We start from the raw sequence: 17,290 nt of genomic DNA, 5'->3' as shown, positions 1-17,290 counted from the left end.
AGTAGTCTGTTGTCTCTCGACAGTACTAGCAACAAGAACAGGAAAAAACTCCACCCACTTCCACCACTCTCCAAAACTACAGGGGCTGAAGAGATTCAAACAACCCCAATTAATGGGCACAATACCCTTCTGACCCATGCCTCCAAGAATTTCACCTTGAAACTGAGGGCAGCCAGGAAAAGATTCTTTCAGTCAGACAAGCCTTTAAAGCCCTTTATGGTCACAGGGACCTGACTACCTGAGGGACTGCCTTTCCCCACATGTTCCCCAGAGAGCACTGCAGTCCGGGTCGCAAAATCGTCTACCCCCCCCCCGGTCCTAAACATGCCAGGCTGGCAGGCTGGTATCGACCAGGTCCAGGGCTTTTTCTGTGGCAGCTCCAACTTACTGGAATGAGCTTCCAGATGAGATCAGGGCCCTGAGGGACCTTTCACAGTTCTGCAGGGCCGCAAAAATGGAGCTCTTCCATCAGGCATTTAGGTAAGGAGCTGCGTTGCATCATCCTTGTCCTGTGCCAACTTTTTTTCTAGCCTGAGCCCACCAATAGTGGAGGCACTGCCGTATGTGCACTTTGCTACAGTTGTGGCGCTATCGTTATGCTAATGGTTTTAATAACTTTATTGTGTATTTTATATCGATTTTATATTGTTTTATTTGTTGTTTTCTTTGTAAGCCGCCCTGAGCCTGCCTCGGCGGGGTAGGGTGGGGTAAAAATCAAATTAATACTACTACTACTAATAATAATAATAATAACAATAACAAAAAGAGGCTCCCATCAGGCCACACCTCCAGGCTTCTGGTCAGAACCAACAGAAGGCAGAGAGGGGGACGGTTCCTTCACTCAGGCAGTGTCTGCCAGGCCACACCTCCTAGCTTCTTCCCTCGGCACCGAGAGAAGGGGGAGTGTGAGGGTTCCGAAAGCATGCTCTACTGCTGTAGGAGGAAGAGTTTCAACGTGGAATCTTAGGACTTTGACATCGAAGGGATCGAGACTGTCGAACCCAAAGTGAGCCCAGTGTCAAATTACTTGGAGACACCAAAGGTTGCCTTCATGTCGATGCCAATGAATGGCAGTGAGAAGCAGAAACTCTTAAACATTATGGGGATTGTAAAAATCCCTGCAAGACTGTCAGAGACGAGATCAATGATTCCAAGAAGGGACCCACGACATCGAGCTGGCTCCTGGGTAGGTGGCAGTTTGCTGGGGCCACTGAGTCAGAGGCTCAGTCAGGCAACACCTCTAGGTTTCTCCCTTCAGGGCACACAAAGCCAAGGAGGGGGATAGTGCCTGTATTCAGGTTGGTACACAGCCAAAGCCTTTTGAAAGAGCCAGTGACTCCAAGGATCTGTCTCACCATACCTCGCCACAGAGGGGGAATGTGCCAGCATTCAGGCTGGCTCCCAGTCAAAGCCTTTGGCAAGAGCCTGTGGGTCCAAGGCTGTGTCTCACCATACCTCATCACAGAGGGGGAATGTGCCTTCACTTAGGCTGGTGAGCAGCCAAATCCTTTGAAAAGAGCTCTTCCGTGTCCAACTCTATCCATACATGCCTTTCTGTTGTATGAATCCTTAGGCAGTTAAGGCACAGACAAAGGCCAGTTAACAACATTATTCTAAAACAACAGTTGATCCAATCATGAGAAAAACCAGAAACATTTCTTATTTAAAATATAGTTTAATGTTCACTAAATCAGTATTGATGACAAAAGGAAAAATCTGAGAGAGAAAAATCTCCTCAGCCTCTAGAATGAGGTGAGGAAAAAACAGGGAACAGCAGAGCAGATCTGTTCTCTTCAGCAGCAAAAAGAGAACTGAGGGAGTAGTGCCCCTCCTCCTGGTCATGTGATCATTTGGCAGGAAAGTGCTAGAGGGAGGAGGGGTGTGAAAAGTACCCGGGAGAGAAGGGAGTCGCGGGCCGACTTGGCCGCGATGTCGGCAGCATGCAAAGGAGGCTCCGGGAGATTTTCGATGAGCAGGACCCCTGGTGCAGGAGCGGGATCGGCATCTGTGGCTGGCAGCGGTAGCCGGCTCAGGGCGTCGGCATGACCCATCGCCTTGCCCGGGCGGTGTTCCAGGTGGTACTGGTAGCCAGCTAGAAACAGGGACCATCTGAGGACGCAGGGTGACAGGACTTGGGGCGTCTGCTTGTCTGCAGCTAATAGGCCTAGGAGGGGCTTATGGTCCGTAAGAATAGTAAAAGGGCACCCGTAAACAAAATTGCGGAATTATTTTACCCCTGCTACGATTGCCAACCCCTCCCTATTGATTTGTGCATAGTTCCGCTCCGTGGCCGTTAATGTTTTTGAGTAGTAGGCCACGGGAACCTCACGGCCATCAGGGAGGACGTGGCCGAGCACTGCGCCGATGCCATAGGGAGAGGCGCCACACGCAAGGACAACCGGGCAAGGATTCATCAAAATGGGTGTCAGGATCCACAGCAAGACAACAAAGTACATGCTTCTAGGAAGGTTTTACTTTTATTGAAAAACTATAGATGCAGTAACATGAACACTGTTAGGAATGGCGGGTTACCTATGCGCATAATAGAATATAGGGCCTTCGTATGCACCCCCCCCTATGTAGTACCCAATTAGATGGGCTCCCGCGCGCGGGCATTTGGCAGATTGCTAATGGCTGCAGAAAATGGGAACTTAAGAAACTTCCCACGAAACCTAGACACGCCAACTCCTCCAGTGGCCTTGAGAGATATGCATTACAGCAAAGAAGCAATTAAGTGCATGGGAAGGAATGTACACCAGTTAGAAACATACACCACACTCATGGCAGCATAGCACATCATTGGAAATTAAAAGTGCTTTCACCCCCCTAAATGCCGCCGCTTCCCTCGGGCCCCAGATCCAAGGGGCCGACTTATCCAGGAGCCTGTGTAGAGGCTCTGCTACCGCAGCCTTGTGTGGCAAAAAGGCGTGGTAAAAGTTTATTAGTCCCAAGAACACCTGTAGTTCTGCTTTGCATGTGGGGGTGGGAGCCTCCACGATGGCCTTCACCTTGTCCTTCACTGGATGAAGGCTGGTCGCATCTACCCTGAACCCCAAGAAGTCCACCTCCGAAAGCCCTAGGAGGCACTTCTCCCATTTCACTTTGAGGCCAGCAGAGTCAAAACATTGTAGGACGGCGCGGAGGTGGGAGGCGAAGTCATCGGGGGACACCGCTGCAATCAAGACGTCATCGAAAAATGGCGTCACTCTAGGGACCCCTTTTAACAATGAGTCAATTAGTTGTTGGAAAATCCCCGGGGCTACGCTCATGCCGAATTGTAGCCTCTTTACCTTAAAGGCCCCCCTGTGGGTTACTATTGTCTGCGCCGTGGCCTCGTCGACCGGCAGCTGTTGATATGCTTGTGCCAGGTCAAGTTTCCCAAAAATCTTAGCTCCCACTAGCGAGGCCAGGACATGACTAACGACCAGGACCGGGTAGGAGTGGTCGTGGAGGGCCTTATTAATTGTGCATTTGTAGTTCGCACAAATGTGGACTTCGCCGTTGGGCTTGAGGGGGGTTACGATGGGCGTTTCCCATATAGCATTTGGAACTGGCTCCAGGACCCCTTGCGCAACCAAGCGGTCCAGCTCGGCATCTATTTTTGGCCGTATGGCGAGTGGAGCTGTGCGGAACCGCATGTGGATAGGAGCCACCAGGGGGTCTAACTGCAAGTAAACCGGGGGCCCTTTGTAGCAACCTAAAGCCCAATCAAAAACAGCTGGGAACTCCCCGCAAAACTCTGCAAAATCCCTCAGACCACATTTAAGCACCCCTCCAACCCCAACCGTGATGCCCAGCGGCGCAAACCAGGCCTGGCCCAGCAGACTGACCAGATTTCCCTCCACCATTATCAAGTCCAACAGTCTCTTGAACCCCTGGAACTGTACCCGGAATGTCCCCACCCCCCTTATAGGAACCGGGTTTCTTTGGAAGTCCACCAAACTCAAATGGGATGGGCGTAAGCGGGGGCCCCCCTTAGGGCAAAGTCTGCATAGCGTGTCCATGGAAATGATGAATGCTGCTGACCCCAAGTCCACTTCCATTGTGCAGGGGGACCCTTCGATCTGAACCGTTAATTGGATTTTCGGGGTATTCTCTAACCTCGGGAGGCGTAGTACCTGTAGGGATGGCCAGTCTGTGAGGAGGTAGAGGTCGGACATCTCTGCTGCCATCTCATAGGTGGTGGCGGCCGGGCAGCATGCCTGAGCTGGGGGCTGCTGGTGCTGGCTTCCCTTGGACCGGCAAACACGAGCGAGATGACCCTGTTTCCCACAGGTGTGGCGTGTCGCGGAATCGGCAAGACTTGTGCTCGTGTGCCTTGCTGCAACTGGCGCATGAGGAACGGCCTGGGGTCTTTCCAGTGGATCCTGATGCCACAGGGCAGATGAGACGGATGTCCTCCTCCTCTGAGTTCTCGGGGCCCGAGTCGGGGAGTACGAGGTCAGATGTTGCTGGCGAGCGGTTGCGGTGGGAGGCCTCGTGGGCGATGGCGAGTTGGAGGGCCGCGTCGATCTTGATGTGGGCAGTACCGATCATTTTCCTCCGCAGTTTTAGGTCACTGATGCCCCACGCAAATTGCGTCAAGAGGTTCTCCTCCACCTTTGTGAATGCACAGTCCATGGCCAGCTGGCGCAGGGCTGCCATGAAAGCCGCGGCCGACTCACCCGGTTTCTGGACGTGGCCCTGGAATTCGATCCGCCTGGCGAGCGTGGTTGGTCGTGGCGTGAGGTACCTTGTCAGGGCATCGACGATCTCCTTGTACGAGCACTCGAGGATTGCCTGGGGTGTGAGGAGGCTCTTTGTGAGGTGGACTGTGTTCACTCCACAGGAGCTACGGAGGAGAGCTTGTCTTTTGCCTGGATCAGTGACCTCATTGTAGACGAAGTGGCAAGTCAGTTGGTCTGTCCACGAGTCCCAGAGTTCGGGATGGGCTGAATCGAAGATCTCCAAGTTCCCCCGAGCAGAGGCCATGGCGTAGCGGTAGCAGGGAGCGGTGTTCCTTGATGCGGTGCACGGTGCATTGCTGGAACAGAACTCAGTGCTGCGCTGGGATGCGAGCTAGGCCTGGCTCAACGGAATCCCATCCTCATCGGCACTGAAAAGTACTGGGTTCGCCGCATGGAAGACTCGGACGACGACATGCGTTGCACACATTTATTGTACTTAACACAAGACTAACTAAAACGGCCCTGCAAGGCCAACTATATACACACACACCCAGCACAGCCCTAGTCCATTGGAAGGTTTGAATTTCCCGCCAAAGTGGCAATTGGTTGGGGCTGGAGGGAACTAGGATCCTATGTTCCTATTGTCTAGGGGAGCCAAGCTCCTGTCTTTGCCGCGGACCCCTAGTGGCGGTCCGCGTACATAACAGGGTGCTCCTAGTCTACAAGAAAGCTTGGAAATCTGTTCTGCAGCTGGCCTATGCACACACAGGCAGTGTGGGACTGCACGGAAGCCACAAAGTTGAACCATAGAGTTTCTGATAATTCCTAGAGCTACCCCAAGTCACTTTTGGTCTTTTACCAGAAGTAATGTAACACCACAGCCAGTGTTGCAGCCTCCCCATTTCCCCTCCCACATACACCCCTCCCCCCGTTTGCTGGACACTGCCTAGCAATCCTATGTGTGTGTGTGAGAATCAGACAGACCTGATGATTGTTCTTTGAAGAGTTCCTGCTCCAACAAACGTGAGAGGACAATTACTTCCACAAAGCCTGAATTATTTGTTCTTTTTTGCGGCTTTCTTTTGGTGCTTTTGTTGTGTCAAGGCAATTACATTATGACCTCCTGCCAGGTGATAGGGAGGCCTGTGGGTAAAATTTCTGTTCTCCACAGGCATGGCCTTATGGGAAGCAGTTATGCCACTCGGTTGAGTACTGGACTCTGTATCAGGCTCTGAGGCAGCCATGTTGTAATCAGAGCAAACTGGGCCTTCTGAGCAATATAGGTTGGGCTCTTCTAGGCTGGAGATGAACATGTCTGTTGAGGCAGAATGCAGCTCACTCTGGAAAAGGGGATGGTTGGATGAGGATGCCTGTTCTGCAGAATGCTGGCTGTTAGTGGATGCGCCTGTAGTAGCTGGGTAATACCACGAGCTTAGAGGGGTGGCTGAGAAATGGGTGGAAGGACGACTTTCAAACTCCGGTTGCAGCAATGACTTCTGGCTAAGAGATATCACCATAGAGCTACGTGGAGTAATCACTTCCATGGCATTGTTGAATGTCTGTAGCACACGATCATCCTTGTCCTTCTCTTTCTTCTGACGTGACTCCTCCAGCCGTAGCTGACGTCGCTGGTCACGCATCATCTGGTTCCGTGTGTCCACCAGGCCTCTGTGAAGTAATAGAGTGAAGGAAAGGAGGAGGATAAAATAGGAAGAGGTGAGCTGGAAGTCTTTATAGGACAAAATCACCTATCCCTTCACCCTACGGAATTGACATCTAAATAGCAAGTTGTGGGAATATAAAGATGTAAGGATGGTCAAAGGCAAGGGATGAAGAAGGGAAGGAGTGCTTCCAGATCAAAGTTTACCTTCAGTTGTAAAAAACAAAATGAACAAACAACCCCCCCCCTAAAATGTAGAGATTCTGGGTCAGGTCACATGGACATTTAGTGCGGGCTTCGCTGCTGATCCCTCGCACATTAAACTTTCCTGTTCATATTGGAAAACCCGCCTCCCGCACCGAAGTGGGCTCAGTCCCGCGGTTTCCGCTCTTTTTATCCGGGCTTTCTGACACCCGTTGGAACAGGTGTTTTCCAATATCTCGCGCTTTGTATCCGCGGTTTTGGCATCTAGACAGCAATCCGCCGTGACCACGCTACCCTCCTCCCTTTTTTGTGTTTCTGGTTTAAGTTATGCACATGTGCAAGCAGGCGCTAGCTTTTATTTTGGTCTTCTTAGTTTGTATGTATGCCCAAGCGCATGAACAGTTTCTTTTTTAAAAAAAACCACGCCGCCGCGGGGACGGCGCGCTGTGTGATCAGTACTTCGCGCGAGTGAAGCGGAAGACAGAGGGACCGTCTGACCATCTCCAAGTGATATAAAATGTCGCGGATAGAAGAACTATGGGAAAACTAGCACGGTAAGAGGTCTGTGTGACCGCAGCCTCTGTTTTACTATGCTGTACATGATAGTGTTCCCCCTTGCTGTATGTATCAGCTTCCTACTTCCATGAGATTTCTTTGTTGTGCTTCAAGTGTTGCTTTTCTCTAGGTCTCACAACAGGCTAGCTGTGCAGTTCTGTTACTACTACTACTACTACTACTACTAGTAATAATAGTAATAGTAATAATAATAATACTTTTCATTTATTAATCGCTTTCCCCAGTGGGCTCAAAGCGATGTACAGTTACTCAATATAGACAAGGGACTAACAATGTTTGTAGGGGATAGGGAAGACAACATATATTCATTTTTAATTGCACGCGCCGTCACTGCCCGGTGTAGACGTCTTCTGGCTGGCTCCGTCATTTTCCCACACGGCTGCTTGCTGGCCAGGCTTCAGGACCCGTATGTCAATCGCCACACTGCCACCGCCTGGCCGGAACATCCATTGCGGGAGTTCTTTTCGTAGCCGTGAAGCTGTTTCGCCTTACAAGCCTTGACCAGGACATCCGACCGTTAGCTAACGCCCTCCCACAAGGGAGATTGGCATGCCCACCCTCTCTAAGGAGTGGTTTCCATTTTATCTACTCGCCGAAACTTTCGAATCGCTGGGCGAAAGTTGCCATACTTTCATGTGGCAACAATTGTGTGCATTCAGTAGATGATTTTGTGCCATGCAACAGGGGTGGCCTTAGGCCTTTTTTGCACTCAGCTGATGAGCAAGTAAAAATAAAATGGACCCCCCCTCCTCTCACTGTTCTGGCTGTTTATACGAATGGTAGAGATGGAGACTTGAGTTGGGGAAATGCTGTCTCTGCCATAGGCCATTTAGGAGCCTTTTCCTGCTGCTGCTTGACATGTCTGGGCTTGACCAAGGACCACACAGCAAAGTAAGTGCAAAATGACAGTCAGGTGGCCAGAGGCCAAGTTTGACTCAGAAGAATCTGGAGCCATTGCTGCCTTCTGCTTATAGTGTAGCCCAATGATATCATGTTCTTGTTGGCAGAGTTCAGGAATAATCCAATCCGCGCTTTGGAGTCTGCTTTCAATTCGTTTACTGCAACGGGATTTTTGCAAAAGAAGACAATAACTGCCTGCCATTAATACAACAGAGAGGCATTCAGAGCACAAGCAGTAACACATACTAACACACAGCAGAGAGAGAAACAATTGAGGTAGGCTCAACTGCAAGAGAAAACATTAAAAAACCCCTAAACACTAGAGAATGCTCCACAACTCCCCCTAGGTACAAGCGGACTAAACTACTTTTTCAGCAGTATTTACAGTAATTAGACTCTAAGCAGGCTGTCACTTCTCCAACAGTCCTTCACAACAGCATGTTTACTATTCCATCATGTTTAGTCTTGCTAGGAGGGTCCAATTGCAGTCTCTAGGCAATGGTTTCATGAGAGCATCAGCAGTCAATTCTTCGGTTTGTAAATACTGCAAGTTAATGAGTCCTTACTTCTGCATAACTTTCAGAAGATGATACTTATCATCAATGTGCTTAGACCCTGGGTTGACCTTTTTAGTCTGTTACAGTTTTATACACCCTTGATTGTCCTCAAAGGTTGCTATTGGTTCAGGTCTATCCAGTCCTAAGTCTAAAATTAACTGGTGAATCCAGATAGCCTCTTGGCAGCTGCAACATATTCTGCTTCTGTTGAAGAAAGTGCTACAATTGTTTGGTTTGGGTTTGCACAGCTAATGGTACCTTCTCCATACTGAAACAGATATTCACTTGTGGATTTCCGATCAGTGCTGTCCCCAGCCCAATCAGTGTCCACATATGCTTTTAGTTTTGGATCTGCAGTTGCTGGCTTGTTCCCTTCAGATACCGCATCACTCTTTTCACTGTGTTCCAGTCTGCTTGGCTAGATGAAAAAGCTTTCCTACTCAGAAGTCCTACAGCAGCACTTATATAGGGAGCAGTGGCGCAAGCGGTAAGTGAAGCCTGCATTGACATCTGGCCGAACAGCTTCAGCTGTTCGAGCCCCACCGCGGCCGGGGTGAGCACCCGGCCCTATGTCCCAGCTCCCGCCTACCCAGCGGCTCGAAAGCCTGTTAAAGGGCAAATAGACAAATGGGTACCTGCTCTTAGAGCGGGGGGGCACCCGTCCCTTGCGGTGTAGCGGCGGCGTGAACGGTGAGCAGCGGCGGAGAAACATGGCGGCGGCTGGCGAGGCAAAGTGAGAGGAGGCTGGGACGGCAAAAAGCACGGAGGCAGGGCGACGCAGCAGGCTGGAGCCTACTGGACAGAGGTCGGCAGCGAGCATGCGCGGACGTGCGCTCGGTCCAAGCCTGAAGGAGTCGCAACAGCCAGGAAGTCGCAACAACAATCAAAGACCAGCGCCAGGAGGACATCATCGAATGAGCTCCCGCAGACAACAACGACTAGCTACAAGGGTGCCTCGTAGGCTAGTCACTCTCCCCCTTGTATGTATGTGGCCCTAGGTTAGGATTTGCTTGTGTTGTATGTAATGTGAACTGCTCAGAGCCCTCAGGGGGTGAGCGGTATACAAATGGAATGTAATAATAATAATATCCAGCCTAGACACTGTGGCTAGATACAATAGTTTTCCGATTGCCTCACAATATTGATTATTATTTGACAATGCTTCTTGACTGCTGTCATTTTTCAGGCATCCTACTTCCATGGGTGTTTTCACCTCTTTTGCATCTTTCGTTCCAAAATGCTCCAACATCTCAGTTATTTTTTGTTTCTAACCAAGGAGATAGGTCCCATCAGCTTCTCTTTCTACCTGAGTACCAAGATAGTATGTGATGTCCCTCAGTTGCTTCACTGCAAATTTTTGATTCAACTGGTGCATTATCCTATCATATCCCCCTTTTTGTTCAAAACAAAGTATTATATCATCCATGCAAATCAGGATGTATGTCCATTGGTTATCTTGCTTTCTGGTGTACAAACATGGATCTGTTTTGCCTCTCATGAATCCTTCTCTGGTGAGTACTTCATTTAATTTCTCATTCCACACTCTGGCTGCTTCCTTTAGGCCATAAAGACTCTTTTGGAGCTTACACATAAGGGTCTGGTCCAATGTTCCCTCTAAGCTGTGGAGTTTTGTGAGCAAAAATTCTACTTTGTGAGCTACTGGCATTAAAGTTGTGAGCGAGCAATTTGGCTACTGCATAAATTAGTTTGCTCTGGAGCCATCCTTCCTGAGCTAAGACAAAAATGTGTGAGCTGGAGGCTAAAAAAACAGTGAGCTAGCTCACACTAACTCAGCTTAGAGGGAACACTGGTCTGGTCTAGGGTTGCCAGCGAGAGTGTCCCTCATGTGATGTGCCTGATGCGATGATGTCACCTCTGGCTTCCGTTGGGGGGGTGTGTGGCAATCCTAGTCTGGTCTTCTGATTCCTCAAAGCCAGGTGGCTGGTCCATCTTCTGTAATATCACCATACAAAAAGGCAGTTTTTAGTCTAAATGCTTGACATGCATTCCCTTTCTAGCTGCTGTGCTCAGTAAGGTTCTTATAGTGGGATACTTTACTACTGGGACAAATGTCTCATTGTAATCCTCACCATATTTTTGGGAATATCCTTTTGCAATAAGTCTTGCCTTATACCTTTCAGTTTCCGCTTCTGCATTATATTTCATTTTGAATGTCCATTTGCATCCTAAAGTTTTGTGCCCAGGTGGCAATTTGGTGAGTATCCAAGTCTTATTCTTTTGAATTTATAGTATCTCTTCTGCTGCTGCCTCTCTCCATTTTCTGGCTTCACTTTCAGTCAACTTGGGAATGGGAAGCTCAGGTATTTTCTCAGCTTTGGCTATATCATAGAATCATGTGGCTTGTGGCGCCTGAATCAATATACCATCTATTTGATGTGTTGCTCTGAGTACGTTTTAGACATCCATCCTATTCCTCATCTACAGATTCATTTGCAGCTTTCTTAGCCTTTTCTTTGGGTGATTCTGTGATATGTTTTGTCTGTTTAGCTCTCCAAATTGAACAATTCTTTTTCAGATGTCTGGCCTTTTTGGTTTCTGCTGTGTGCTTTATTGCCTCATTTACCTTGAGAGCTGTTTCTGGTTTTTCACCATCTTCACCTGCTTGTAGTTCTTTTCTGTGATTATAAAGGTAAAGGTTCCCTTGCTCGAAAGCCAGTCAAATCCGACTCTAGGGTTGCGGTGCTCATCTCCGTTTCCAAGCCTAAGAGCCAGCGCTGTCCGAAGACATTTCCGTGGTCATGTGGCTGGCATGACTAAACACCAAGGCGCACAGAACGCTGTTACCTTCCCACTGAAGTGGTACCTATTTATCTACTTGCAATTTCTGTGATTATATTCCTCCATTAATTTATTTTCTGCGATACTCATCCATTAAACACCAGAGAATGCTCCACAGCTCCCCCTAGGGTACAGGTGGACTACACTACTCTTTCAGCAGTATTTACAGTAAAACCAATTCCCCACAAGCAGCTGTGCTGCCCTTGCTCTTCTGTTTCCCCCGCTTGCATTGGTCAATTTCACACTATTTGCTGCACGGCCGCGTTCTGACCCGCAGCTTCCCCCAATTTCCCCTGTGTCTTCTTGATCCTTGTTTTTTGAGATCAAGAAGACGTGGGGGAAATTGGGGGGAGCTGCAGGTCAAAATGCGGTTGTGCAGCGAACAGTGTGAAATTGACCAATACAAGCGGGGGAAACAGAAGAGCAAGGGCAGCACAGCTGCTTGTGGGGAATCGGTCTAAGTAGACTCTTAGCAAGTTGTCGCTTCTCTAACAGTTCTCATATGCTCACTGAACTCATATGGCTTGAAATCAACCTTGAGGTGGCCTTTTCTTGGGCCAGTTATAACAACAGTGTTAACTGCCCTCTACAATACATTCATGACTAATACCGCAAAACAATTGATTTACTGCAAGCTGGGATCCCAGTTTTCTGTTCTCTTGGTAAGAATGCAAGAGTCATTATTTTGATACATGTCAAATTTTAATCTATCCCTCAAAACTATCTGACAGCAGCTAGCCAAGTGCCCGGGGAAGTGCTCACGCAAAGCTTTTTGGAAACAATCATTCCCTGTAGGGGTTGTTTTATCTGGGAATTTGAGGCCTTCTGCCTCTGCACGTGGATGTTCATTTTCTAGCTATCATGTACCAGATCTACACTTGCAGAACCTAATCTTTGATTAAAAAGCTATTTGTACTAATAGTTGTTGTAATGGATACCCTAAACGTATTAGGAATTGTATGAATAAGTACTTTTGTTTCTTCTGAATCTATGGCCAATCAATTAGCAGATGTAAACCCTTGGATGTAACTCAGAAGGACAACTGCAGACAACATGGGCCATACCATTGTGTCAATTCCCTTAAGAGGACTAATTCCATGATGCCTTCACAGGAAAATGCTCTATTAATTATATCTCTTAACTACTATTGGGTGAGAGCATCAGTAATTGTTAACTCCAGTACAGTTGTCACATTCAGTGGAAGAGGGAATTAAGCACAATACATGTTTAGATGCACATCTACCAAGTTTTCTCCTCACCTAAAGATATTAGGTGCCAGTTACACCGATATGCATCTCATACAGGCAAGACTGGTTGTATTTCCCTGTTGTGTTTACAGTCAGTGACAGACCTGGAGATGCTAGCACAGGGGTGTCGAATTCATTTATTATGAGGGCCAGATCTGACATAAATGAGACCTTGCTGGGCCGGGCCATGTGTGTCATAAAATGTAATGCCAGGTGGCAGAGATATATACTTTATAAAGGACACAGACAAACACAAAGATTTTTAAAACTTTAAATAAAACATGCTTAAAACACTAGCATTCTTGCAATAATTTGTTTGTTTAACTGTCTCTGATAACTGAAACCTCTGCTCTGAATTATGCATCAAAATGTCTGTGCTGTAGCAATCCTGAGTATGCTGTTCAGGTGTGTATCTGTAAACTGCAAATCTACTTTTGATTTATGGGCATTCATTACAGAAATCTCATGCTCAGTGTTCCTAGCCTAGGACTCAGGGGAAAACATCAAATGCCTGGGCATTGCAACCTTTTGTACATAAGTTGCTTCATGTGCTGGTCAAGAACATGGGAATGCATCCTAACACAGACTGAGGGCCATGTGTTTGTCTACAAAAATATAGTCTTCCCCAGAGAAATAACTACAACTTCCTACAAATGAAATGTGCCAGGTAAACTTGGTCTGGACACTTTCAGCCTAATCCACCTCACTGGCTTCTTGTTATTCCTCCTCTAAAATAGTTCACATTGCTTTCTTACTGAGAAGGACTGGATCATGAGGGCATGAATACAGTGAAAAGAGGGAGGGAACCCAGTTGCACCCAGGAGAGCCCTGACATAAAGATCCCAACAAAACAAAGACACACTGTAGCAAGGCACAAAAAAGTGCATACCTTGAACAAAACGTTGTTGGTCTTAAAGGTGCTTGGTATTTCTTCCATGTGATTGAGGCAGCCCAGCAAAGCAAACTCTCCCTGGTTCCCTCCCTCCCTCCCTTCAAGGTGGAGCCTCAGCCAGTGGAAGGAAAGAAAGGCTTCCCTTTGTTTCCTGCAGCCTGGCCAGGAAGCAAGCTCTGGCTGTTCCCTCCCTCCCCCTGGGAGGAGGAGGGGGAGGAGCATCAGCCAGTTCTTTACCAGACTCAATCACACAGGAGAGCCCTGCCTATCTATCTCTCCTGTGCGACTCAGACTAGTAAAGCAAGCTATGACATGGCGGCAGCAGCAGACCTGCAAATGGAAGTAGGAAACAGCCAGGGCCTTGCAAGTCGGATTGGGGCCCTCCAAGGGCCTGATATGGCCCACGGGCCACATGTTTGACACCCCTGCACTAGCACATAATGTGTGAGGCCCCCATTGTCCACACAGATGTTAGAAGAGTCCACCAGGCCTATTCTCTTGCCACCATTGCCATATGATTGGGTATCTTAGCCCCTGGTTGGAAAAAACATGTTAACGTTCAGAAACCATCTGAGGGTACTTCTACACCAGCAGTAGTCCCCAGTATAGATTTCTCAAAACAGACTAGAAACAGCTGGCGTAGAGCACCTGGCACAATTTAACAGCAGAAGGCTAAACCCCAGAAATTAAGGCTGCAGTCCTATGCACACTTATCTGGGAGTAAGCCCTGACTGACCAAAATGGGACTTACTTCTGAGTAGACTTGCCTAGGACTGTGTTGTTAAGGGGCAGATGAGGTGGTGGAGGAGCAGATGGAGACGCTTTATCAGAGATCTGTGTTGATGCTGCAGCAGCCCAGGAGCTACTGGCCTTGAGCAAAGAATCTTCTAAAGGAACCTGCTCTGCTAGGGCCCTCTTTCTGCTTATCCACAGCCAGAGCCAGCTGAGTGGGGCCTTCATTCCCCTGTGAATCCTGTGGAGTGAAGAGCCATGCACAGCAGGAGGAGGACCTACCTATGGGAGTTTTATGCAGTGTCTTCTGATGTGCTGGGCTGGTGAATGAACTTCTCTTGGCAAATGAACAGTCCAAAACTCCATTTCCTCGGACACTGAAAGACCTCAGCTGCCGGTGGAGGGCCTTCTCTGTCCTTCCTGTGACAGGTGCCTTCCTCAGGCTCACCCTTTCCTGACTGGATCTGGGATGCCAGGCAGCGTTTTTGCACCGATAAGGTCTTTTTACACGGAAATGTAATTAGGAGCTGCCACTGGACCTGCCACACTGTAATTGTGAGGCTCATTCCTTTTTTGGCTGCTGTCTTGCAAATTAGCAAGACGCTTTCTTTCAATTATCTGGTATGGCATTTCAAGCCTTCCAAGATGTGTTGACAGAACAATCAGCTTGCTAGCGATTGTCAGATGAACTGTGCCATGCATCTCATCTGGCTGGGTGCTTTGTGTATGGCTGTGTCTGCCAAGCAGTCCCTTTGCTACTTTTTGTAAGAAATACCATTTACTGAGTCTTGCTTACCCATAGGTCTTGTTCCCAGCCAGGTGCTAGGCGCTGTACAGAACAAAAGCGATAGAGTCCCTGCACAGAAGGGTTTGTAATTCAGGAGCAGATTTGGATTGGAAAACCACCACCCCAAAAGGCCCCACCCCTAGCCCACCCCCCAAGGGGAGAGAGGAAGAAGAAGAAGAAGAAGAAGAAGAAGAAGAAGAAGAAGAGATTGGATTTATACCCCGCTCTTCACTTACAAACTCCTTTCCCTTCCCCTCCCCACAACAGACACCCTGTGGGGTGGGTGAGGCTGAGAGAACTCTGACACAAACTGCTCTTTTTCAAGGACAGCTGTGCCAGAGCTTGTGACTGACCCAAGGTCACATCAGCAGGTGCAAGTGGAGGAGTGGGGAATCAAACCCGGTTCTCCCAGATTAGAGTCTGCACACTTAACCACTACACCAAATTGGCTCTCCGCCAGTTTGAGGAAAGGTAGCCTGACTGCTCCCAGCCCAACCGCCCCAGGGAGGGAGGGAGGGAGGGAGGGAGGGGCAGCCTGCCTGCTGAGCTGTGCAACCCTTTCAGAGCCCTGCATGGGACTTTGTTGGTCTTGGAGCCTCCCCCTTTAGGCTCACCAGCCTCCAGGTGGGGACTGGAAATCTCCTGGAATTACAATTGATCTCCAAACAACAGAGCTCAGATCCCCTGGAGAAAATGTCTGCTTTGGAAGGTGGACTCCATGGCATTGTACCCTGCTGAGGTGCCTCCAACACCCCAAACCCCTCCCTCCCTCGGCTCCACTTTGGGTTGCCAGGTCGCCTCTTCCCTGTGGCGGGGGGAGGGGCTCCTGGCTCCTGGTTGGGATTTTTCTGCTCCACGTGCAAAGTGTGTGCAGCACAATGACGTCACCAGTAGTGATATAATCACACTGGGGCTGTCAATGCTCTAGCATTCGGGGCAAAAACTCTAAGGTAACCATAGAGTTCTCCCTGAATGCTAGAGCATCGACACACGACCCAGCATGATGATGTCACTACTGCATCCCTATGGGATGCTGCTGTTTGGGGTGGGTGGGGCTTCCCCTGTTGGCCAGTTGGCCAGTGGTGGATTGGGCCCCCTGAAATCAGGAGGTCCCCTGGCCCCACTAGGGGGGGATGGCAACTCTAGCTCCACCCCCAAATATCTAGGAATTTTTCTGTCTGGAGCTGGCAACTCTATCCTCTTTGCAGGCTTTGGGTCGTGCCCCTGAGCCCCACAGGCCTTTGGCAGGCTGGGTGCTGCCTTCCTAGGGATCCTTGGTCCTTCCCCAGGCGTTGCATGCCTCAGACAGGGCAGGTGCTACCTCCCCTGGCCACCAGTGGGGGGTGGGGGGTAGGGTGGCCAGATCTAGGTTGGGAAACCCCTGGAGATTTGGGGGTGGATCCTGGAATGGACAGGGACCTCTTTGGGATACAATGCCACAGTCCACCCTCCCAAGTATCCATTTTCTCCAGGGGGACTGATCTCTGTAGTCTGGAGATGAGCTGTAATTCCAGGGGATCCCCAGGTCCCACCTGGAGGTCGGCATCTCCAGGTATAATGGCCAATCCACTCGTTTCTGAAAGGATCTGAAGGTTCTCTATCCAGCACATTTTTATCCTGCCCTTCCTCCAAGGAGCTCAGGACAGCATACATAATTCTCCCTGCTCCAGTTTATCCTAACAACAACTCTGTGGAGTAGGTTAAGCGCAAGGTCCCCCAAAAGCTTCAGAGCAGAGTGTGGATTTTAATCCAGGCCTCCCAGCTTCTACTTAAGCACTCTAATAAATACACCATGCTGGGTCTTTAGCAGCGTTCAGTTTTGCATTTAATTCCATTACATTCCTGTCCCTCTTTCTATCCCACAGGGACTAGATAAAGACCGGGGGGGGGGGCACCTTTTTGACTGGATCTCTGCCCTTGAACCTGCAAAACCAAGAGTTAAGATCTTCAGAACAAATACATGGCACAGTCCTCCTGGACTGGCTTTGTTCAAAGAAACCAGTGGAGCTATAGCCTCTTTCATAATCGTAGGAATGGTTGAGCCATGATAAAGCATTTCCCTTTGTGCCCTTGAAGGCTGTACAGCCTTCATAAAGCAGCCTACAAATCTTGGGAGGAGGGCATTCAGAACATTTTTTGGGAAATAGAATTTAAGCAGTCCTTTTCCCCCTATATGCAATAATTTCTGACAGCCGACAGACTGACAGGACTTGAACAGATAAAATCCCAAATCCCAGATTTCTCCCCCAGTCTCTTTAAAAAAGTGCTA

General features: G+C 48.9%; 1 protein-coding gene across 1 annotated transcript in view; it reads right to left on the bottom strand.

Moving 5' to 3' along the window:
- Nucleotides 1–4,173: 4,173 nt before the first annotated feature.
- The window catches only part of LRRC74A (leucine rich repeat containing 74A), a 60,734-nt gene continuing 47,617 nt past the window's right edge, over nucleotides 4,174–17,290 (bottom strand). The window contains exons 14-15 of the mRNA XM_015418336.1: nucleotides 6,182–6,335; nucleotides 4,174–4,779 (exon numbers count right to left, since the gene is read on the bottom strand). Of these exons, the coding sequence (XP_015273822.1) occupies nucleotides 4,174–4,779; nucleotides 6,182–6,335 (760 nt within the window). The remainder of the gene's footprint in view (nucleotides 4,780–6,181; nucleotides 6,336–17,290) is intronic.

The sequence above is a fragment of the Gekko japonicus genome, unplaced genomic scaffold (genome assembly GCF_001447785.1).
Source record: "Gekko japonicus isolate JY-2015 unplaced genomic scaffold, Gekko_japonicus_V1.1 scaffold3, whole genome shotgun sequence".
In the NCBI taxonomy this organism is placed as follows: domain Eukaryota; kingdom Metazoa; phylum Chordata; class Lepidosauria; order Squamata; family Gekkonidae; genus Gekko; species Gekko japonicus.
The sequence above is the reverse complement of the archived record's forward strand: the minus strand, read 5'-3'. Positions and strand labels throughout refer to the sequence as shown.